The sequence below is a fragment of the Muntiacus reevesi genome, chromosome 2, assembly GCF_963930625.1.
Source record: "Muntiacus reevesi chromosome 2, mMunRee1.1, whole genome shotgun sequence".
Taxonomy (NCBI): domain Eukaryota; kingdom Metazoa; phylum Chordata; class Mammalia; order Artiodactyla; family Cervidae; genus Muntiacus; species Muntiacus reevesi.
The window spans coordinates 107,636,474-107,661,953 of NC_089250.1; the positions used below are offsets into that span (position 1 = coordinate 107,636,474).

The 25,480-nt window shown below is 37.3% G+C and overlaps 1 protein-coding gene across 2 annotated transcripts in view; it reads right to left on the reverse strand.

The window, feature by feature from the left end:
* MICU1 (mitochondrial calcium uptake 1) overlaps window positions 1-25,480 on the reverse strand; it is a 214,755-nt gene that overhangs the window by 66,122 nt on the left and 123,153 nt on the right. For both annotated transcript variants that reach the window (XM_065922545.1, XM_065922544.1), the window contains exon 8: window positions 19,842-20,039. In XM_065922545.1, the coding sequence (XP_065778617.1) occupies window positions 19,842-20,039 (198 nt within the window). The remainder of the gene's footprint in view (window positions 1-19,841; window positions 20,040-25,480) is intronic.

Sequence of the window (25,480 nt, forward strand, 5' to 3'; positions counted from 1 at the left end):
CTAATGAAACATGTGAGAGAGAACTGCGGTGACCCTGAGCAGTGCCAGTGGTCCAGAAAGGCAATGAGGTATCTGTGACAAATCAAGTCAGGGCAGAAAGACAAACTGGTGGGATGGCCTCCACAGCGAGTCAATTGCTGGGAAAGGCAGAGACGGTGGTAGGGCCATGAGACAGCACTACTGGAGATGGCATGTCACTGGAACTAGTCTTGACACAGTCCGCCGAAGGCTACTCTTCTACCCTGGGGAAGGTGGTAAGTGTACACAGGTGGTACCCTACATAGAAATGGTCCCCAGTGTTCCCCATCTTCTAATATTCACTCACGTGCAGTCCCCTCCCACAATGGACCATGTCAAGAGAGCCCTGTGAAGAGGTCCAGAGAAGGAGGGACTGAAAGCCTCCTGCCTGTGGCCATGTGAGTGAACATAGAAGAGGACCCTCCAGACTAGTCAGGCTTTCAGAAGACTGCAGTTCTGGCTGACATTGCGACCACCACCAAATGAGAGATAGCCAGAACCACCCAGCTGAGCTGCTTCTGGATTCCTATCCCTTAGAAACTGTGTGATATAATAAAGTCTTCAAATGGCTAAGCTTGGGGATAACTGCTTATGCAATAATAGCTAGCTAATGCAGAGTTGCAATACTTCAATTTTTAGAAACCATCTTCCTCCTTTGCAGAAACACTAGAGCTGGAGCAGAAATCTATACCAGCATTGGTAGTTAACACCAATATCAGAGCTGGAGTTGCAGCATCACACACATTACCTTGAACAAGAGCAACTGTGAACTCAACCCTATTAACATTAATTCATCCTATATGTTAGAGAGAAACAGAGAAACAATTACTACCACAACAAAAATGACCCACCAGATAGGAAAGGTACTTTTACTATAGCAAATGAGATGCTTCTAGAGTTTCTGGGTTTGTACTCTGCCAGTCTTAATAGCTCAGAAAATTCATGGAAACTACTTCTAAATAGGAAGGCGAATAATAGTATATTAATATCTTTAGCAATGATGAAAGCAATAACTTTGTATTAATGTTTCTGTATATGATGCCTATTAAAGAGAAAGTGAATCAATACTATATTCAAGGAAAAACTACTTCAGTTCTTTAATTTCTGGCATCATGCTCCATAATGTGTTCATCTGGAAATTTGAAAAATATTATCAAACATCTCACTGAGTGATATCTTCAAGCAAAATGAGTTCAATACACCTCACTTATTTTTCTAGTTGGATATTCTGGAAATCACTGATATAGGATGAAAAATTGAATCAACATAATTACCGTGAAACTGGAAATTTTCTGGAATATTTTCAAACATTAAAGGAGACAAAACTGCAAAGAATATCAACATGGGCCACTGGACAGAGACGTCAAGAAGTTACTGACTCTTCCCTCACTTCTTTTTCTGATAAAGCAAGCAGTGCAGGAGACAACCGCAGTTTCTGGGAAGCGGCTCTGTGGAGCTGTCCAACATTTGGCAAAAAAGTTTCACACAGGCAGCCATGGATGAATGAATAAATGAACAAATATTCCTAGAGTGACTGGTGGGTGCCAGGCATGTCACTGGGGTCTTTCTTATCTCAGGCAGTCTTCCTTACAAGTCTGTGAGGTGGCTATTACCCTAACTGTACAAATGATGAAACACAGGCTCCCAAGGCCATAGAGGTCAAACTCACATTTAGATCAACTTTCTAAAAATCCAAATGGCATAACTGTATACTGATTATTCTTTTCACAAATATTTATTGTTCACCTCATCTGTGCATACCTCCATCATTGTACTTTTCTTCTTGTACTGTAATAACTAATTTCCCAGACTGATTATAGTTCCTTAAATTTAGGAATTGGGGTCTACTTGGTTTCCTATATCCAGTATCTAACACGATGCCTGGCACATATCTAAACACTTAATAATTTTAATTTGTTACTAGTAAAAAAAATGACTAAGTTTTACAGTTTTGGTTTTTATTTCTTCTGCTAGGTAGATGCACTACCACATCTCAAGGAAAGACTGGTAAAGAAAAAGGGCATCTCCCAAAAAACTTTTTTGGCATTGCTTTATTTGAGGCTCTCCTGATAGCTCAGCTGGTAAAGAATCCATCTACAATGCACAAGACCTAGGTTTGATCCCTGGATTGGGAAGATCCCCTGGAGAAGGTAAAGGTTACCCACTCCAGTATTCTGGCCTTGAGAATTCCAAGGGCTGTATAGTCCATGTGATTGCAAAGAGTCAGACACTACTGAGCAACTTTCACTTTATTTGAGACTTTTTACGTTAAAAATGATTGAAGTAGTTTATATTTCATTAGGCCAAGGAGCTTTAATATGAAAAAGTATTCATGCTAATATGCAATGATACAAAATAAATAAGGAGAATGTGGGCAGAGGTGGAAAAAAGGCATTCTATTAAAATAAGAAATGAAAGAGACTTGACAAAAGCTGTTTTTGTGCTGTTAACTGAATTCAGAGGGTAATAACCTGATGTAATTTATATGATCCTCTAAAGTGGCATTTGCTCAGAGTCTGAATTCAACAGGCTGCAATGCATTATTTATTCACAAATTACTGCAAAGCTGGCTCTGATTCCTAAGATATTGTCTAGACTTCTCAGTCTCCTTTAAGGTTATATGGCAGGCTAGAGGATAAAGCTATTTTTAAAACAATCTCCTTTCCCTCTAAGAAACAAAAAAATAGACTTACAAGAGTTATTTAAGGCCAAATAAGTTAGAAGAAGGGAAAAAAATTAAAGGACAAAAAGCTGCTTTCCACTCATTAGTACAGTTATAGTTCTTTAAAGCTCAAATTCTTCCTTTTAAAATGTCCATAAATTCTGAGAGCCATAATTCTGAAATATGGCGAAAGATGGCTAGAAGAGGGATAAAAATGAAAAGACCTACTCAGATCCCTTAGGTAACACTGAGTTCCAAGTTCTTCATTCAAGGTCTGACTTAGAGGCCAAATTTGATATTTCTACCGGTTCAGCTAGCTCCCGAAATCTGGAGAAAGCTTCTCTTCTCTTATCCAGCCCCCTGTTTTGCATATGCTTCTCAACAATCTCTGCAGACCCAGACTTGAAGGCACAGAGACTCTATCAACCTGAGAAGATCTAAGGGACACATTAAGTCTTGTTTGGGACAAAATGGGTAAGAAAGGTCATTTTCTCTGTCACCCTTCTCTTGGCTCCAGTCCCAGTGTACTCAGCGCTTCCTTGCCTCTTCTCATCTATCCTACAACCAGAACAAAGAGCTGACAAAAATTCCTTCTTCAGATACAATAAATTTCAGAGTTAAAGCTGATTCAAATATTGCCATCTCTGGGAAAACTTCCTGAGTGGTCCCTTGCTTTTTTACTTCACAGACTGATTTACATGTCCATTTTCATATTCTAATTGCAACACATAAATCTCTCCAATATTCTACTCACAACACTGTGCAAGAATTTCTGATTTATTCAGCTCACTTTTACAGGTTTCTTGGGAGTAGGTACAGTATTTTGTTCATCCCTGAATCCTGAGCATTCAGCACAGCTCCTGGAAAGCTAGTGTAAGTCAGTAGTTAAGTGCAGACTCTAAAATTGGGCAGAAGGCCTAAAGAGACATTTTTCTAAAGAAGACATACAGATGGTCAACAGTACAAGAAAAGACACTTAATATCACTAATTATTAAGAGAAATGCAAATCACAACCACAATGAGGTATCACCTCCCATCAGCCAAAATGGCCATCATTAAAAAGTCTACAAATAATAAATGTTGGAGGGGGTAGGGAGAAAAAGGTACCCTGTAGAAGTGTTGGTGGGAATGTAAATTGGTACAGTCTTTGAATCAGGGCAAAGCCTAATAGAGTTGTGCCAAGAGAATGCACTAGTCATAGCAAACATCCTCTTCCAAAAATACAAGAGAAGACTCTACACATAGACATCACCAGATGGCCAACAATGAAATCAGATTGATTATATTCTTTCCAGCCAAAGATGGGGAAGCTCTATACAGTCAGAAAAAACAAGACTGGGAGGGGAATGTGGCTCAGATCATGAATTCCTTATCGCCAAATTAAGATATAAATTGAAGAGGGTGGGGAAAACCACTAGACCATTCAGGTAAGACTTAAATCAAATCCCTTATGATTATACATGGAAGTGAGAAATAGATTTAAAGGACTAGATTTGATAGACAGAGTGCCTGATGAACTATGGTCGGAGGTTCGTGACACTGTACAGGAGACAGGGATCAAGACCATCCCCAAGAAAAAGAAATGCAAAAAGGCAAAATGGCTGTCTGAGGAGGCCTTACAAATAGTTGTGAAAAGAAGACAAGTGAAAAGAAAAGGTGAAAAAGAAAGATATAATCTGTATAATCTGAATGCAGAGTTCCAAAGAATAGTAAGGAGAAATAAGAAAGTCTTCCTTAGCGATCAATTGAAAGAAATAGAGGAAAACAATAGAATGGGAAAGACTAGCGATCTCTTCAAGAAAATTAGAGATACCAAGGGAACATTTCATGCAAAGATGGGCTCAATAAATGACAGAAATGGTATGGACCTAATAGAAGCAGAAGATATTAAGAAGACATGGCAAGAATACACAGAAAAACTATACAAAAAAGATCTTCACGACCCAGATAATCATGATGGTGTGATCATTCACCTAGAGCCAGATATCCTGCAATATGAAGTCAGGTGGGCCTTAGGAAACATCACTATGAACAAAGCTAGTGGAGGTGATGGAATTCCAGTTGAGCTATTTCAAAACCTAAAAGATGATGCTGTGAAAGTGTTGCTCAATATGCCAGCAAATTTGGAAAACTCAGCAGTGGCCACAGGACTGGAAAAGGTCAGTTTTCATCCCAATCCCAAAGAAAGGCAATGCCAAAGAATACTCAAACTACCGCACAATTGCACTCATCGCACATGCTAGTAAAGTAATGCTCAAAATTCTCCAAACCGGGCTTCAGCAATTGTGAACCATGAACTTCCAGATGTTCAAGCTGGGTTTAGAAAAGACAGAGGAACCAGAGATCAAATTGCCAACATCTGCTGGGTCATGGAAAAAGCAAGAGAGTTCCAGCAAAACAACTATTTCTGCTTTATTGATTATACCAAAGCCTTTGACTGTGTGGATCACGATAAACTGTGGGAAATTCTTCAAGAGATACCAGACCACCTGAACTGCCTCTTGAGAAACCTGTACATAGGTCAGGAAGGAACAGTTAGAACTGGACATGGAACAACAGATTGGGTCCAAATAGGAAAAGGAGCATGTCAAGGCTGTATATTGTCACCTTGCTTATTTAACTTATATGCAGAATACATCATGAGAAACATTGGGCTGGATGAAATATAAGCTGGAATCAAACCTGCCAGGAGAAATATCAATAACCTCAGATATACAGATGACACCACCCTTATGGCAGAAAGTAAAGAAGAACTAAAGAGCCCTTTGACGAAAGTGAAAGAGGAGAGAAGTTGGCTTAAAGCTCAACATTCAGAAAACTAAGATCATGGCATCTGGTCCCATCACTTCATGGCAAATAGATGGGGAAACAGTGGCTGACTTTATTTTTTTGGGCTCCAAAATCACTGCAGATGGTGACTGCAGCCATAAAATTAAAAGATGCTTACTCCTTGGAAGAAAAGTTATGACCAACCTAGACAGCATATTAAAAAGCAGAGACATTACGTTGTCCACAAAAGTCTGTCTAGTCAAGGCTGTGGTTTTTCCAGTAGTCATGTATGGATGTGAGAGTTGGACTACAATGAAAGCTGAGCACCGAAGAATTGATGCTTTTGGACAGTGGTGATGGAGAAGACTCTTGAGGGTCCCTTGGACTGTAAGTAGATCCAACCAGTCCATCCTAAACGAGATCAGTCCTGGGTGTTCATTGGAAGGACTGATGTTGAAGCTGAAACTCCAATACTTTGGCCATCTCACACGAAGAGCTGACTTATTTGAAAAGACCCTGATGCTGGGAAAGATTGAGGGCAAGAGTAGAAGGCGACGACAGAGGATGAGATGGTTGGATGGCATCACTGACTCAATGGACATGGGTTTGGGTGAACCCCGGGAATTCATGATGGACAGGGAGGCCTGGCATGCTGTGGTTCATGGTGTCACAAAGAGTCGGACATGTCTGAGTGACTGAACTGAACTGAACTATGGAAATTAGTATGGAGATTCCTTAAAAAATTAAAAAGAAAGTTACCTTATGACTCTGTAATCCCACTCCTGGTTATATATATGGAGAAAACTCTAACTCAAGAAGATACATGCACCCCTACTTTCATAGCAACACTGTCTACAAAAGCCAGAACATTAGTTCAGTTCAGTTCAGTCATTCAGTCGTGTCCAACTCTGAGCTTCCAAGTCCATCACCAACTCCCAGAGCTTACTCAAACTCATGTCCACTGAGTCAGTGATGCCATCCAACCATCTCATCCTCTGTCAGCCCCTACTCCTCCTGCCTTCAATCTTTCCCAGCATTAGGGTCTTTTCAAATAAGTCAGTGCTTCGCATGAAGAGGCCAAAGTATTAAAGTTTCAGCTTCAGCATCAGTCCTTCCAATGAATATTCAGGACTGATCTCGTTTAGGATGGACTGGTTGGATCTCCTTGCAGCCCAAGGGACTCTCAAGAGTCTTCTCCAACACCACAGTCCAAAAGCATCAATTCTTCGGCGCTCAGCTTTCTTTATAGTCCAACTCTCACATCCATACATGACTACTGGAAAAACCACAGCTTTGACTAGATGGACCACTGTTGGCAAAGTAATCTCTCAGTTTTTTAATATGCTGTCTAGATTGGTCATAGCTTTTCTTCCAAGGAGCAAGCGTCTTTTAATTTCATGGCATAAGACTATACAGTGGAAGTGACAAACAGATTCAAGGGATTAGATCTGATAAGAGTGCCTGAAGAACTACGGTTGGAGGTTCATGACATTTTACAGGAGGCAGTGATCAACATCATCCCCAAGAAAAATAAATGCAAAAAAGCAAAATGGTTGTCTGAGGAGGGCTTACAAATAGGTGAGAAAAGAAGAAAAGCTAAAGGCAAAGGAGAAAAGAAAAGATATACCCATTTGCATGCAGAGTTCCAAAGAATAGCAAGGAGAGATAAGAAAGCCTTCCTCAGTGATCAATGCAAAATAATAGAGGAAAACAATAGAGAAAACAACTGGGAAAGACCAGTATCTCTTCAAGAAAATTAGAGATATCAAGGGGGAACATTTCATGCAATGATGGGCACAATAAAAGACAGAAATGGTATGGACCTAACAGAAGCAGAAGACATTAAGAAGAGGTGGCAACAATACACAGAAAAACTACACAAAAAAGATCTTTACGACCCAGATAACCATGATGTTGTGATCACTCACCCAGAGCCAGACATCCTAGAATGTGAAGTCAAGTGGGTCTTAGGAAGCATCACTACGAACAAAGCTAGTGGAGGTGATGGAATTCCAGCTGAGCTATTTGAAAACCTAAAAGATGATGCTGTGAAAGTGTTGCACTCAAATTGCCAGCAAATTTGGAAAACTCAGTAGTGGCCACAGGACTGGAAAACGTTAGTTTTCATTCCAAACCCGAAGAAAAGCGATGCCAAAGAATGTTCAAACCACCACGCAATTGCACTCATCTCACATGCTAGCAAAATAATGCTCAAAGTTCTTCAAGCCAGGCTTCAACAGGACATGAACCATGAACTTTCAGATGTTTAAGCTGGATTTAGAAAGGGCAGAAGAACCAAATACAAAGTTGCCAACATCTGCTGGATATTCGAAAAAGCAAGAGAGTTCCAGGAGAACATCTACTTCTGCTTTATTGACTAAGCCAAAATCTTTAACTGTGTGGATGACAACAAATGTGGAAAATTCTGAAAGAGATGGCAATACCAGACCACCTGACCTGCCTCTTGAGAAACCTGTATGTAGGCAAGAAGCAATAGTTAGAACCGGACAAGGAACAACTGGCTGGTTCCAAATTGGGAAATGAGTACGTCAAGGCCGTATATTGACACCCTGTTTATTTAACTTACATGCAGAGTACATCATGCGAAATACTGGGCTGGATGAAGCACAAGATGGAATCAAGACTGCCAGGAGAAATACCAATAACCTCAGATATACAGATGACACCACCCTTATGGCAGAAAGTGAAGAAGAACTAAAGAGCCTCTTGATGAAAGTGAAAGAGAAGAGTGAAAAAGTTGGCTTAAAACTCAACATTCAGAAAACTAAGAGCATGATATCTGGTACCATCACTTCATGGCAAACAGATGGGGAAACAATGGAATCAGAGAGAGACTATTTTTTTGGGCTCCAAAATCACTGCAGATGGTGACTGCAGCCATGAAATTAAAAGACGCTTGCTTGTTGGAAGAAAAGCCAGGACATGGACCAACCTAAATGTCCACTGAAAGAGGAATGGATAAAGAAGATGTGGTATATATATACAATGTAATATTACTCACCATAAAACGACTAAAATGACATTTGCACCAATCTAGATGGACCTAGGATTAGCATATTAAGTGAAGTCAATTAGAAAAAGAAGCATCATATGATATCACTTATATGTAAATTTAAGAAAATGATATAAATGAACTTATTTCTAAGACAGAAACAGACTCACAGATATAGAAGACATACTTATGGTTACCAAAGGGGATAGTTAGAGGCAGAGGAGGGAAGATAAATTAGGAGTTTGGGATTAACATATATACACTACTATATATAAAACAGGTTAACAACAAGGAGCTAGTGTAAAGCACTGGGAACTATACTCAATATCTTACAGTAACATATAATCGAAAATTTGAAAAAAAATATATAAGTATGTATGTATAACCGAATCACTTTTCTGTACACTTGAAACTAACAGAACATTGCAAATTAAATAAACTTCAACTAAAAAAAGAGCAGACTCTAGAGGTAGCCTGCCTAGAATCAAATATCAGCTCCTCCTCTATCATGTTAGGGACCTTGAGTAAATTACTTAACTTCTTTGGGTCTTCGTTTTCTCATTTGTTAAATGTGGATATTTATAATGCCAATCAAATAGTGTTGTGAAGATTAAATGAAAATAATGTAATAAGGTATCCACAGTAGTGCTTGACTTCCAGTGAACTCAAGAGATATGTTGGCTAGTATTTTTATTATGTGATATGTACTCAATTTTTTGTTAAAATGTTTGATACTTCTACAACAGACTGTTGTAGCTAGCAGAGTAGCTACTGATCAAACATTCACAATCATCTTTTATACAACTTTCCATTTTACTGTATCACATTCAACTATATTGTATATTAAGCATTCTGCTGTATGTAAGACTAAAACAATTATCACTGCAATCTGATTTCCAAAGAGTTGAGCTACGAACTTTTAACACACTGGTACACAGTTCATTCATAAATTGAGAAGTGTCTGTGTTCTACTAAAAAATAAAAAAAAAAAAATCATGCCTAGATCATATATGTTTAAGCACCAAAGTATCACTCAAACTTTCATTTCATTCTCCAGAAGATATGAAACAATAAGCACTGTTTTATGTAATTTTTATAGGATAACTGATTAAGGTTACATTTACATCAAAGGAGCTTTGTATCACCGTGGACATTCTAGCATGCATAGACTTTCCAGTCTTATTCCACCTACAAGTGGCAAATGACAGCAAACTTGAGCTATAGGGTGTAAAGGGAACTGCAAGAAACTAAATTAGTTTGGCTTTAGGTTTTATGTTATCTTCTTATTAAACTAACTTACCCTGAGAGTTAACTTGGTTTCATCAGGGCAAGACTTTGGACCTACCTGACAATATGGTACACAGAGAAGACAGAATTAGCTTTAAAAAGTGTTAACATCAAATCATGAGTGAGTGACTTATAAAGAATTATTGTGGGCACTTACATTTTTATTCTATCATTTTTATATATTTCTATTTTTAAATTTTAATTGGAGGCTAATTACTTTACAATATTGTGGTGGTTTTTGCCATACATTCACAAGAATCAGCCATGGGTGTACATGTGTTCCCCATCCTGACCCTCCTTCCCACCTCCCTCCCCATCCCATCCCTCAGGGTCATCCCAGTGCACCAGCCCTAAGCACCCTGCCTCATGCATCAAACCTTGACTGGCGATCTATTTCACATATGATAATATACATGTTTCAATGCTATTCTCTCAAATCATCCCACCCTCGCCTTCTCCCACAGAGTCCAAGTCTGTTCTTTACATCTGTGTCTCTTTTGCTGTCTTGCATATAGGGTCATCGTTACCATCTTTCTAAATTCCATATATACGCATTAACATACTGTATCGGTGTTTTTCTTTCTAACTTACTTTGCTCTGTATAATAGGCTCCAGTTTCATCCACCTCATCAGAACTGATTCAAATGCATTCTTTTTAATAGCTGAGTAATATTCCATTGTGTATATGTACCACAGCTTTCTTATCCATTCGTCTGCCGATGGACATCTAGGTTGCTTCCATGTCTTGGCTATTGAAAACAGTGCTGTGATGAACCTTGGGGTACACGTGTCTCTTTCAATTCTGGTTTCCTCGTTGTGTATGCCCAGCAGTGGGATTGCTGGGTCGTATGGCAGTTCTATTTCCAGTTTTTTAAGGAATCTCCACACTATTCTCCATAGTGGCTATACTAGTTTGCATTCCCACCAACAGTGTAAGAGGATTCCTTTTTCTCCATGCTCTCCAGCATTTATTGTTTGTAGACTTTTTGTGTGAGATGGTACCTCATTGTGGTTTTGATTTGCACTTCTCTGATAATGAGTGATGCTGAGCATCTTTTCATGTGTTTTTTAGCCATTTGTATGTCTTCTTTGGAGAAATGTCTGTTTGGTTCTTTGGCCCATTTTTTGATTGGGTTGCTTATTTTTCTGGAATTGAGCTGCAGGAGTTGCTTGTATATTTTTGAGATTAATTCTCTGTCAGTTGCTTCATTTGCTATTATTTTCACCCATTCTGAAGGCTGTCTTTTCACCTTGCTTATCGTTTCCTTCATTATGCAAAAGCTTTTAAGTTTAACTAGGTCCCATTTATTTATTTTTGCTTTTATTTCCATTATTCTGGGAGGTGGGTCATAGAGAATCCTGCTATGATTTATGTCAGAGAGTATTTTGCCTATGCTTTCCTCTAGGAGTTTTATAGTTTCTCTTCTTACATTTAGATCTTTAATCCATTTTGAGTTTATTTTTGTGTATGGTGTTAGAAAGTGTTCTAGTTTCATTCTTTTACAAGTGGTTGACCAGTTTTCCCAGCACCACTTTTTAAAGAGATTGTTTTTTCTCCATTGTATATTCTTGCCTCCTTTTTCAAATATAAGGTGTCCATAGGTGTATGGATTTATCTCTGGGCTTTGTATTTAGTTCCATTGATCTGTGTTTCTGTCTTTGTGCCAGTACCATACTATCTTGATGACTGTGGCTTTTCTAGTATAGCCTGAAGTCAGGCAGGTTGATTACTTCAGTTCCATTCTTCTTTCTCAAGATTGCTATGGCTATTCAAGGATTTTTGTATTTCCATACAAATTGTGAAATTATTTGTTCTAATCCTCTGAAAAATACCATTGGTAGCTTGATAGAGATTGCATTGAATCTATAGATTGCTTTGGGTAGTATACTAATTTTCAGTATATTGATTCTTCTGATCCATGAACATGGTATATTTCTCCATCTATTTGTGTCCTCTCTGATTTCTTTCATCAGTGTTTTATACTTTTCTATATATAGGTCTTTTGTTTCTTTAAGTAGATTTATTCCTAAGTATTTTATTCTTTTCTTTGCAATGGTGAATGGAATTGTTTCCTTAATTTCTCTGTTTTCTCACTGTTAGTGTATAGGGATGCAAGGGATTTCTGTGTGTTAATTTTATATCCTGCAACTTTACTGTATTCATTGATTAGCTCTAGTAATTTTCTGGTGGAGTTTTTAGGGTTTTCTATGTAGAGGATCATGTCATCTGCAAACAGTGAGAGTTTTACTACTTCTTTTCCAATCTGGATTCATTTTATTTCTTTTTCTGCTCTGATTGCTGTGGCCAAAACTTCCAAAACTATGTTGAATAGTACTGGTGAGAGTGGGCACCCTTGTCTTGTTCCTGACTTTAGGGGAAATGCTTTCAATTTTTCACCATTGAGGATAATGTTTGCTGTGGGTTTATCATATATGGCTTTTATTATGTTGAGGTATGTTCCTTCTATGCCTGCTTTCTGGAGGGGTTTTATCATAAATTGATGTTGAATTTTGTCAAAGGTTTTCTCTGCATCTATTGAGATAATCATATGGTTTTTATCTTTCAATTTGTTAATGTGGTGTGTCACACTGATTGATTTGCGAATTCTGAAGAATCCTTGCATCCCTGGGATAAAGCCCACTTGGTCATAATGTATGATCTTTTTAATATGTTGTTGGATTCTGTTTGCTAGAATTTTGTTAAGGATTTTTGTATCTATGTTCATCAGTGACACTGGTCTGTAGTTTTCTTTTTTGTGGCATTTTTGTCTGGTTTTGGTATTAGGGTGATGGTGGTCTCATAGAATGAGTTTGGAAGTTTACCTTCCTCTGCAATTTTCTGGAAGAGTTTGAGTAGGATAGGTGTTAGCTCTTCTCTAAATTTTTGGTAGAATTCAGCTGTGAAGCCATCTGGTTCTGGGCTTTTGTTTGCTGGAAGGTTTTTGATTACGGTTTTGATTTCTGTGCTTGTGATCTGTCTGTTAAGATTTTCTATTTCTTCCTGGTTCAGTTTTGGAAAGTTACACTTTTCTAAGAATTTGTCCATTTCTTCCAAGTTGTCTATTTTATTGGCATATAGTTGCTGATAGTAATCTCTTATGATCCTTTGTATTTCTGTGTTGTCTGTTGTGATTCTCCATTTTCATTTCTAATTTTGTTGATTTGATTCTTCCCCCTTTGTTTCTTGATGAGTCTGGCTAATGGTTTGTCTATTTTACTTATCTTCTTGAAGAACCAGCTTTTAGCTTTGTTGTTTTTTCCTATGGTCTCTTTTGTTTCTTTTGCATTTATTTCTGCCCTAATCTTTGTGATTTCTTTCCTTCTACTAACCCCGGGGTTTTTCATTTCTTCCTTTTCTAGCTGCTTTAGGTGTAGAGTTAGGTTATTTGATTTCTCTCGTGTTTCTTGAGGTAGGCTTGTATTGCTGTGAACCTAAGGGGACTTAGCACTGCTTTTACTGAATCCCATAGGTTTTGGGTTGTTGTGTTTTCATTTTCATTCATTTCTATGCATATTTTGATTTCTTTTTTTATTTCTTCTGTGATTTGTTGGTGATTCAGAAGTGTGTTGTTTAGCCTCCATATGTTTATATTTTTAATAGCTTTTTTCTGACATCTAATCTTACCACATTGGGATCAGAAAAGATGCTTGAGATGATTTCAGTTTTTTTGAATTTACCAAGACTAGATTTATGGCCCAGGATGTGATTGATCCTGGATCTATTTTTTAAAGTAATGACTATTTCATGTTACCTACCCAATTTGTTAATTCTTATAGAATTGGTAGGTATCTAGATATAAAAAAATAAGTAAAGCACTCAAAATAAATAAAAAAGCAAGAAATAAAAGTATTTTATATGGTGAAAGAGTAGATTCCTTTTTTTTTTTTTTAACACTTGGGAAAATAATGCTTGCTAAAGGCCTTTTCTCAACAGAGTTTTATAAGCATAAAGCAGTTCATGCTGGCTATGTACTTCAAATTTTTTACAAAAGATAACTGGTAAAAATTTTATTATCATAACCAAATATAACTAGATTTTTTTTTATAGTGGGGACTGTTATCTTAATAACAAGGTTAAAGGTTTATTTCTGTTCATTTATTTTTTAAGCCTTTAAACATATACTTTGCTCCTTACAGTTATAAATCCCTAAAAGAAACAAGTACTCTCTAATAACTCTTTTAATGATTTTTGGAAAATTCAAGTTGAAAACATCTAAGGATGAAATAAGAAACTAGATTTACTACTATCTACATTCTGCTTTGTAGAGGCAAAAATGGAAGAATAAAACTAAAAAAAAAGAAGAAAAAAATCCAACAAATATACCTCATTTTGTTTCTCAGATTTAGTTAAATCAAAGTCAATTCTCATTTTTAAGTTTACATAATAAGAATCAATTTCCCAGGAGGAAAAAAGCCCAAAACAAACTATTAAGATAAAAAGAAATCTGCTTTGCCAAGAGTGTTCTAGTTCCTAATGACAGTGTTTGGTTGCCTTCTGGTCTCCTTTCCAACAATGTTTTGGCCAAGAAAAGAGCTGAGGTTTGTCTTTTAATATGGTCCTCCATTGAGGCAAGAAAGATTTAATTCTACTTTAGTACTTTAAAGAGATGAGTACAAGAATGTCAGCTTGATGATGTAAAGGGTAGGTGATTCTGGAATTCTTTAATATTAAGCTCCTTACAATTTAAATTAACCCTCATTTTTTTGCTCTACTCTTAATGGCAGATGGGAATAATTAGCATAGATTTTTATGTTGGCTTGTTATCTTTCTTTCTGACTGAACAAATCTAGTTAACATCAATATTTTTTTTCTTGAAGACTGGGAATATAAGACATTCATTGTTACCCTCTGAATTATACATAATTTGCCTTCAGATAACTGATACTCATTTCATTTTAAAATGTGATAATCTGGTTGGTTATGCAATACGCATGTGAACCCCAAAACTTATAAAAAAGATGTTACAAATTGGAATTCTGTTAGATGATACTCTTTTAGTTTGCCTCTTGTGTATTCTGAAGTTGCCTTCTTCCTTATAGTTTTTACTTTTCTTTGACATAATGACAGCTCCTTTTTCTCCTCCCCCCAAATTAAAATTAATCATAATCTTTCAAAGAGTTCTCTATTACCTTTCATTTTTGACTGACATCCTACTTGCTGCAGTCCTCAAGAAATCAATGAATATATTAACTGAAATTAGACTTGGCACCTGTCTCCAAGGAGCTCAGCTCAATAGTTCTTGGTAGACTTAGATGGAATTTTTAATAACTTCAAAGGAGATATTTTTAAAAAATTGTGCATTTTTGACATTAAGCCACTATGATTTATTAAAATGCATGTATATGTGGCTTTTATATGCATATGAAAAGTATTTAATTAAATTGTTCATAATTTTATTCCAAGTCATTATAACTCCTTTTCCCAATAGCCTTAAACACAAAGGTATTTCACCATCACTAACTCATCTTTTCTTATGGAATTGGGTATTCGAAAGTCATTCTTTTAAGTCCATGCTTTTTGAGTTCCCGAATAAAGACAAAGGGTATAAAAAAACAAATATGACCAGAGTTAAGAGCATTAAAACACAAAAAATCTAACAAGTCAATGACTGTTATGAAAAGAAACTAAATAGGTAGTTTACATAGTATTTTATAAACACAAAGAATGGTGTATTTCTTCTCAGTCATAAGATTCAACTTGAGGGGCAAAGGAACTGGAAAAACATGGTGTTGAAAAAGGGAAACTATAAATATTCAAGAAATTTATTTTGTTTTCTGTTCATAAATTTCTTAACATTTTTTCTTTAGAGCTCCAAATAAGTCATGTACAGAAACCTCATCTCAGACTAAAAGTAATAACAATCAGATGATGAACAGAAAAGAGCTTAGTCTGAAAGGCTGAGTTGGAATCCTGATTGTACCATTTACTACCTCTGTAACTTTTATCTTTTTGAGTTTCAGTTTCTATATCTGTAACTCAGGTATAATTCCACCAAATCCAATAGGGTTGGTGATGATTAAAATAAAGAAGGTGGGGAGCAGTCTCTCAGAGATATCTGAGATGCTGCCTCCTGGGCTGCAGCCCTCATTTAGCCCCAAATAAAACTTAATTCACAAAAAAAATAAAAATAAAAAATAAAATAAAATAAAGAAGGCATGTCATATCTACACATATCTACACATTGTCTGGCTCATAGTAAGCATTCAATAGATATTGTTCATGGACTTTTTCCCTTCCCTGACCCGTGTGGAAATTAAATTTGACAGATAAATCGTGTTCTCTTCACTCTCAAAGCTACTGTGGTGGGAAGGAGATAGAAATAACTAAATGGAGCTATAAATCTCCTTGATCTAAAATTTTAAAGTAGATTAGTAAGCAATGAAATAAAACTGGTAAGAGATAAATAGAATGATGGAACTTATAAAACCCATGTGAAAGTTAAGATAGTGTTAATCACTTCTATTTTCCTCTTGGCTGTGATAATACTATATTTCATACTCAGTGAGGGGAGAAATTACCTAAACTTCAAAAAGTAAAATGAAAAGTGTTTCATAAACAAAATTGCTTCCATTTTCCAGATGTTTTATCAGAAAACTCTTTCAAAATGAAAGTAAGGCTTTTCGGTCATTCGTCTAGGATGATCTGTTTACATGTCTGCTGCTGCTGCTGCTGCTAAGTCGCTCAGTCGTGTCTGACTCTGTGCGACCCCATGGACTGCAGCCCACCAGGCTCCTCCATCCATGGGATTCTCCAGGCAAGAGTACTGGAGTGGGGTGCCATTGCCTTCTCCGGTTTACGTGCCTACTATGTGCCGATTGATACACGAAGGGTAGAGGGTATATAAAAGAAGGTGGAAGGATAACTATTAAAGGCATGGTACATGCCAAGTGTTTCAGGCACACATCACTGTGTTAGTGCAGTGAGGCTGCCATAATAAAATACTACCAACTGGGTGACAAACAGCAGAAATTAAATTTCTCACATGTCCAAGATCAAGGTTTAGGGCAAGATGCTTTCCTCTGAAGCCTCTCTCCTTGGTTTGCAGTTGACTGTCCTCCTGCTGTCTCTTCACACGGTTGCCCCTCTGTATAAGTACACGCCTGGTCTGTGTCTCTTTCCAAATTTCCATTCCTTATAAGGTTACCAGTAAGATAGGATTAAGGCTTACCTTAATAGCCTCATTTTAACTTAATCATATCTTCAAATTGGGTTTGGGGATTCAGTACAGAAACTCTGGTGTAGGGATGGGGAGGGACGGACACAATTCAGCCGATAAGAAACATCATCTCACTTAACCACCACTATGCTGGGCTTCCCTGGTGGCTCAGAGGTTAAAGTGTCTGCCTGCAATGTGGGAGACCTGGGTTTGATCCCTGGGTAGGGAAGATCCCCTGGAGAAAGAACTGGCAACCTACTCCAGTATTCTTGCCTGGAGAATCCCATGGATGCGGAAGCCTGGTGGGCTACAGTCCATGGGGTCGCAAATAGTCGGACATGACTGAGCGACTTCACTTCACTTCTTCATGTTGTACAAAGGAGAATCTAGGCTTTGAGAGAATAAATAACTCATCACAGACAGCCAGTAAGTGGTAGAAAGAAAATTTTAACCAAGGTCTCACTATGAGTACACCAGAGCCTTTGGTCTTTCTGTTATTCATAACTCCTCAAAGAATTATATATCTAGTTAGGAAGACACAGTACTGAACCATGAAAATTTAAATATGGGGGTTATTCGTAAGGAGGCTTATTCATTGATCTTGTGCCATTAAATGGGAAGAATGGACTTAAGATTAGTAAGAATTTTTATGTAGTAAATAGGATTTTTATTATGTGGTAGGCTGGGTTCTTTCACAAAAGTCTGTTGGTTCCCTCACATGAGGGATTGTGGATTGTCAAACAGAAACAGTTTTGGTATGTCTTGGCCCAAAGACTATAGATAATCCAAGTCAATGTCAAATAGAAGACAGCTTTCTAGAGTAAATATCTTAGATATAACTGTCTCTAAGATCTCTTTTCTTCAGCATTTGGGTGTAGTCTATGTGCAGGTACACATGTATCTGCTTTATACATTCTACTTCATTGGCAATCTACATGGTATGTTAGTGGGCTTTAAGCTCTCCAGCATCTCAGGATAAAAGACAAAGGTCCATGCTCTGTCTCTTGAGACTGTGACATGTGTCCACGAATGAGTGTCAGGCTAGACTGTGGCAAAGTTGGCATCTGCTCCATATTCTGATGACCCCATACTGTTGTTTAAAGTTTGTTAAAATTGCCATTCTGACTTGTGTTTTTTCCTCTAACTACATTTTATGGATGTATACTCCATGCTAAGTTGTAATTATATAATTAACAAGTTAAATAATTTCACATTCCCAAATTATCTTATAATGTTTCCAAAGAAGACCATTCCAGGTATGCATACAAGGGGCCAAGGCATATGTCTAGAATCCTAGTACATAGGAACTCTTTACACAAAAACAACCGGACTCCTGAAAGCAGGATATAAAACTCTCATGTGAAAGATGTCCTCCTTACACTGGGAGGAAAGAAACAAAGAAAGGCAACTGTGGACAAGTAACTAAAACATATCGGGGACTAAAGGAAGATAAGAATTAGTTTAACAAAATCTGTTTGCACAGATAACGCTTGACTTTGACTCCCTTCTTCTGGTGATAAGAATGCAAATTTCACAAAGCTAAGTTGCTTCTCTTTGCTCAACTTAGTATATAAACACTTAGTCCAAGCCACTTCTTTGGGTCTTCATTTTTTTTTTACGGGTATTCCCATGTATGTGTAAAAATCTGTATCCTTTCCCCTTGTTAATCTGTCTTACATTAATTTAAAACTCAGGCTCAGGTGGAGACCCCAGGAGGATAGAGGTAAAGTTTTGTGCCCCCTGAATTATATATAGAATAAATAAATACTTACCAACTATTGCAGGGGCTACAAGAGACTCTTGAAGGAGGCTGAATCGTGGAGAACCATTCATTACTTTGTTATTTTAAGGTACATTCCTTAAATATTAATTATAATATTTCCAAAAAAAAAAAAAACCCAGTGTGAAAGCACATTCAAAGTTAGATCTGATTTTTAGTATGACCTATTCTTCTGCCTCTCTTCTAGAGAATGAATATTAAACATTGTTCTGATCAATAATGGGAATTCAGTTAGGATTTTTCAAACTGTCTCAAACTGAGGTAAGTGGGAGGAAGAGGTGGGAGTAGTATATTAGAATCTCGGGGGAAAGATGGGAGAGCAGATAGAGAAGTAATATTCAGAGTTTAAAAACAAAGCAGCACTTTTCTCCAATACTTTTATGTGTTTTCAGTCACAGTATTTAATGTTTTAAAATTTCAAATAACATTAAAAGCAGGGCATATGTTAACCAAAAAAGGGGGGTGGAGAAACACCAGCATAAGGGAATTTTTTAAAATCTGAAGAAATCAGAGACTTCATTTTTTGTCCTCAAACAAAAATGCATACAAAAGGCATTTAATGCATGTTTTGAATCAAATAGACTCAGTAGCCAACTAATCCCAAAAGTACTTAATTCAACAAATACAGGAAAAGGTAATAATACTCTTACAGAGTTGTGTCCAGGAACTGAACACCATGACGGTCTAAACTTTAAGTGGAAAAGTAAATCCCCAAACCTAGTATGACACCTTTATAACTCTGAGTACATGCATCTTTATTTCTGACCTTTTGTGTTTCCAGCTGTTATTACCTTTGTAAACTTTCAAAGAAAGAGCTCCTTATTATCCTCCTTGCCTTCATCCCCTGGTGCCTTTTACACAATAAGCATACATGCTCAGGTTGAGAACTGCTCTGACTCCTGAATTTCTTTTTCCTCAAGCTGAGTATTCAGAGACAACTAAGATTTTCAATTTAGACTTCTTGGGCTTTCAGTCCTAGAATCATATTATTTCCTACTTGCTGTCAGGCTGCAGATCACTGATAAGATTCAAACCAATCAGTTCTCATGATTGAAGCTAGATAAAAAGAATAACTATAGTGCAGGCCCCTCCCAGCCCAGAGTCTCTTTGTGGGTACATGGTGGACAGTGTCCTGAAGTCCAAGAAATACCTACCTCCAGCTTCAGAACATCGTGCTGCAGTTTACGCTGAAATTCAAGGAAGTTTTTGATTGTCAGCTTCCCCTTGAGATCAGCTCCAAAAAAGTAGGTTGTGAGGGCTGAACACAAGCCAGACTTGAGGGTGTTACCAGTTGTTGGACGATCTCTGTGACGCATTCCCATGCTGGTTTGGGAGCGAATAATGCTCTGAACCTAATGGAGAAGCAAACCCCAGTCCAGAAAAATATTACAAGGTAGAAAATGTAGAAAAGTAAGAGTAATAACAATCAACTGGTTACTATCTGCCTACACTGTGCTACAATTCTCTCTTTTATTTTATTGTTATTTTTTTTAGCGGAGTGCAGTTTATTACACCAGCGGGCCCAAGGCAAAGTCTACTCTTAGCCAAGGACCCCGACCAGTTTTTGTGAAAATCTTATATACCCTAAATGTACTTGCTCAAACCCACCTCTTCAAATTCCTTGAAATTAGTCTGGACAAGGTAAAAGAGAGATACGATCAAAGTTAACCCATAATTCATGTGTCACAAGACTAGATAAACAGTGGATATTTATCAATAGGCCTGTGGTCATATCGCAATAAACATACTAGAATTTACCACTTTGTTCTGTTACAGAGATTATCAGCGTATTCTTTTAGGCAATAGAGAGTCCAAGTACAAGTCCTGAGGCTCTTTTATCGGGGGGTCTGGTTTTCCATTGGTATGCCATTTCTATAGACTCCGGGCACAAAGTTCAGAGTCCATTGGGAGGGTGACCATGAGTGTAGCCTAATGTTCGCAGCCTGGCCTAAGATGGAGCCCAGCTCTGTCTGTTTCCTTCTTCATTCCCCACTCTTGATGCTCTTAACTCATATTATGAGCATCATTCATAGGGATATATTGCACCCTGACTCTCCGACCACCAATTTGGGAGAATGACATCAACCTTCGGGTTACAAAGTTCATAATACGTTGTAAAATTCAGGGTCCACAAAGCAGAAATATCAAGGCAACTATAACAATGGTAAATATAGATTTCCACCAATCCCCCTTCACCCAAGATAGGACCGAAGTCCAGAAAGGAATGTTTTCTTTTGACATTGCTTTTACCTGGTTTTTCACGTCATCTAAAGCAGTGATACATTACCAGATAAGTCAGGAATGCATACACAACATTCAACCTTAATTATAGCACAGGTCCCTCCTTGAGCAGCTGTGAGTATGTCCAAAGCCATTCTATTTTGAATTACTGCTTTTCTCATTTGGATTTGCTCTTCATTTAAGGCTTGGATGGCTTCTGTTCTATCTAGGAGGGCCTGTTTTGTGAAATTAGTCAAGGCCTCTACTTTAATCATAATATCTGTTGTCCCTTTAGAGGGTATGAATAAGGCAACAATATTCTCATAGCACAGAAACACAGATCTTGTCCACTTAGCATGTAAATAAGGTAGATTTACCTCGGTGGAAGGGCCCTTATCCTGTTATTCTAACTACCCCTACTGCAGTTAAAGTTGCAGGTATTGCCCCTTGGATCCATCATACGAGGGTGAAGAGAGCATACCACGCAGACCCAGAACAAGCTGAGTGGACTGCACAGAGGGACCCCACTGACCCTCGAGAGACTAAGACCATCCTTAAGAAGAAGGAAAAGAAGATCCCGGATGAGCCTCTTGAAGATGAAGCCGCATAATCAACTCCTGCTGCTTGGTCTCATCAACGTGCACATTCCTACGTCAACTCCCATAATACCTCCTACTGTTGGGTATGTGGGGCTATGCCTCTGTCTGTGATGGATGGATTTCCCTGGTGGCTGTCACCGCTCCGCCAAGGAGATTTTAAACCATTCTGCTCTTTTCTGGGACACAATCATAATCAATCCTCTCTTTTAATGCTTACAACAATCCTATGAGATAAGTCCAATGATTATCCTCATTTTACAGATGAGGAATTTGAGGTATGCTATTAAGTAACTTGCTTGGAGTCAAGTAGCCAGCAAGTAATAGAACCAGTAACACACATGCCTGACACCTTTATAATTGGGATGCTCTTAAAAATCTCTCTTGAGAAAAAAGTATGCATTTGTTTTAGGCTCAAAACCTCACACACAATACTAAAATAACCATCAACCTCACAGTAATGCCTTCAATATCTCAGGAGACGTTTAAAAATTTCACACTTCTACTATTGACTCTCCAGTTGTGATGAGCGGCAGTACAGCTATAGGCAAATACTTAATATCTAAGAGAGGTAACACATTAAATAGAATGATAATGCAAAATATAAAGTTGGTACAGAGCAATTCTCCAAGAGAAGATGGGGAATTAGTTTAATCTTTGAGAAATTTTAAATGAGATTTTGAGAAAGAATAATTTTGGGGGCTAGCAACCATGGCCTAACTACTGATATACAAAATGAGCTTTTTGATGCAAGTCTATGATTGCTATAGCATTCTTCCCCCCGACTGGTTCCTTCAGTCTTTTCTACCTCTTTACAAGCTAATAAAAACAACTATTCAGAATAAAATTGTGATATGTAAAGACAGATAGTACATAGATAAATAATATGTATAGCCTTGTGAATAATGATTTTTAAATTGCTGAATTAGAAAAGTATAATATTTAAAAACTTAAGATTTGTAACAATGGATTTACTTTAGTTAAATGTTTTTTACTTATTTTATTTATTACCTATGACCATACAAAAGACTTACTTAACACAACTGAATGGTCCCTGGCTCTAAAAAGTAACAGTAGTATAGTGGAAAGACATGAGATGAGGAATAAGGAAACATGAGGTCTAATTATGTTGTTCTGCAGTACAAGCACAATTTATATAGGTCATTTAACTTCTTTGGGCCTTAGTTTTCTCACAAGAAAAGTTCATGGTTAGAGGACACTGTCTCTAAGTTTCCTTATAACTATAAGTTAATATCACAAATACTTCTGATTATGATTTTTTTCTGGGTTCATGTTTTATCAAGTGAATAAGACTGATGTTTGTTTTTCATGCACATGGAGACTTGAAAGATGGATTTTCAAATTATTTACGTTGAAGATTTTTAGACTTCAAATTGAAATATAGAATAATCAGTGCAGTGCTGCTGATATTTGAAGGCAATACACAATTCATTTTCTCTGCCTAACTGTGAGAACTGAAGAATTTTTCAGTAGCAGTGAATCAATATTGAGTACCACTGTCAGGACCTGTCATGATTTAAATTTTGCCTGTGCTATAATATTGTAGCTTATACACTTCCTAGGGTGGAAATTGTGTGTTAGCTTCAAAAGTGTGGTGCTGAGAGTCTGTGTGAAAATTTCATCCCCTTTCTGTCTCACAACTGACAGGTATTATTTCTCATACTTTAATACTAAAGAAATTTCTGTCATAGCCTGGGTGAATGTAGCCCTGACAGTTATGAGTTTTTTAAAAAAATATCTTTCGGCCACTGCTGCTGCTGCTAAGTCGCTTCAGTCATGACTGACTCTTTGTGACCCCACAGACAGAAGCCCACTAGGCTCCCCCATCCCTGGGATTCTCCAGGCAAGAACACTGGAGTGGGTTGCCATTTCCTTCTCCAATGCATGAAAGTGAAAGGTGAAAGGGAAGTCGCTCAGTCGTGTCTGACTCTTAGCGACCCCATGGACTGCAGCCCACCAGGCTCCTCCGTTCATGGGATTTTCCAGGCAAGAGTAATGGAGTGGGCTGCTATTGCTTTCTCCGATCTTTTGGCTAGGTTAGTTCTATTTCATGATCTACTAAGAAATGGGTTAAAGAAAAGGATCCATGCAGAAGAAAGATCAGAGAAACCTCACACTTTATTTAGAGTTGAGGAATGCTTTTTAGTTTATTTTTTATTATTTATTTATTTTAGCTGTGCCACACAGCATGTGGGATCTTCTCTGACCCCTAAGGACCAGGGATTGAACCCATTCCTCCTGTGGTGGGAGTGCAGAGTTCTAACCACTGGACCACCAGGGAAGTCTGAGTAATGCTTTTTAGTAATTTATGTTTATGCATGATGAAAGTGATTTTTGAAAATGATGAATGAAAGAGTAACATCAGCTATTAGTTTGCCTCATGTCACCTTCACTTGGAAGACACATAATGATGAAATGTGTGTGCCTTCATATTGGTCTGTTTAACTTTTTAAAATAAGCTCGACAAACATACTGTGTTTGTAAATAACTATTTAGCTAGAAATTAAAGCAAAGTTTGAATGATTGAAAACTTAGTGCACTTTCAACCTAATGAATTATTATATTGCCCAAAAATGTAAAACACAGAAAAATGAAGCTGAGAAACTTCTAATAAGAGCTATTTATCCCCGAGTCACCTTATAATTATTTTTCTTTTTCTAAAGAGTTTTTACATCAAAATTTCTTGTGATCAATATTACAAGTCACATTAGTTTAACACATCCAGTTATCAGGGGATCATATTAGATGAAATTTATATTCCCTTCTCTGTCAGGTGAACAGAATGACGAAGTAATTGCTACAAGTCATTCAGCCTATCAACAGCAATGCCAAAAATATTGGTGAGGATGTGGAGAAAAGGGAACTCTCATGTACTACTGGTGGAAATGTAAACTCGTGTAGCCCTTATGGAAAACAGCATGAAAGTTTCTCAAAACATTAAGACCGGAACTACCATATTCAGCAATTCCACTTCTGAGTATTTATCCAAGGGAAATCAAATCACTGTGTCCAACAGATATCTTCAGCTCCCCACCATATTCACTGCATTATTATTTACAATAGCCAGGACATGGAAACCACCTAAGTGTCCCATTGGCAGATGAAGGATACAGAACATAACACACACACACATACACACACACGGGAATGTTATTCAGACATAATAAAAGAAGGAAATTTTGCCATTTGTGACAACATGGATAAACACTGAGGACATTATGCTACATAAAATGTCAGACAGAGAAAGGCAAATACTATATGATCTCAATTATATGTGGAATCCAAAAAACAGCCGAACTCATAGATATAGAGAACAGATCATTGGTTGCCAGAAGCGAGGGGTTGAGGGTGGGCAAAAGGAATGAAGGTGGTCTAAAGGTATAAACTTCTAGTTATGAGATAAACAAGACTTGGGGATGTAAGCATGGAGACTATAGTTAGCAAAACAAAATTGTGTATTTGGAAGCTGCTAAGAGAGTAGATCTTAAAAGACGAGACTTAAAAGTTCTCATCACAAGAAAAAAAAATTATAGCTGTGTGATGATGAATATTAACTAAACTTATTGTGGTAACATTGCAATATATATATATGTCAAATCATTACATCACACACCTAAAACTAATACAATAAGTTAACTATGTCTCAATAAAAATAAAATAGTTCTGTGTAAAGTAAAATAGTTCTGTATAAAATAAAATTTAAAATATGAAAATAAGTTCTATTTACAATCATTTGAGGCCACCCAGTAATACCAGTTAAGTGCAGAATTACAGAAGAGTGAAGGTATTAGATGGACATAGCCTACAAATTAAATAAATATCTATAGGTATTTTGAAATATTTGTCTCTGTGTATTGATCACAATAAACTGTAGAAAAATCTTAAAGAGATGGGAATACCAGACCACCTGACCTGTCTCTTAAGAAACCTGTATGCAGGTCAGGAAGCAACAGTTA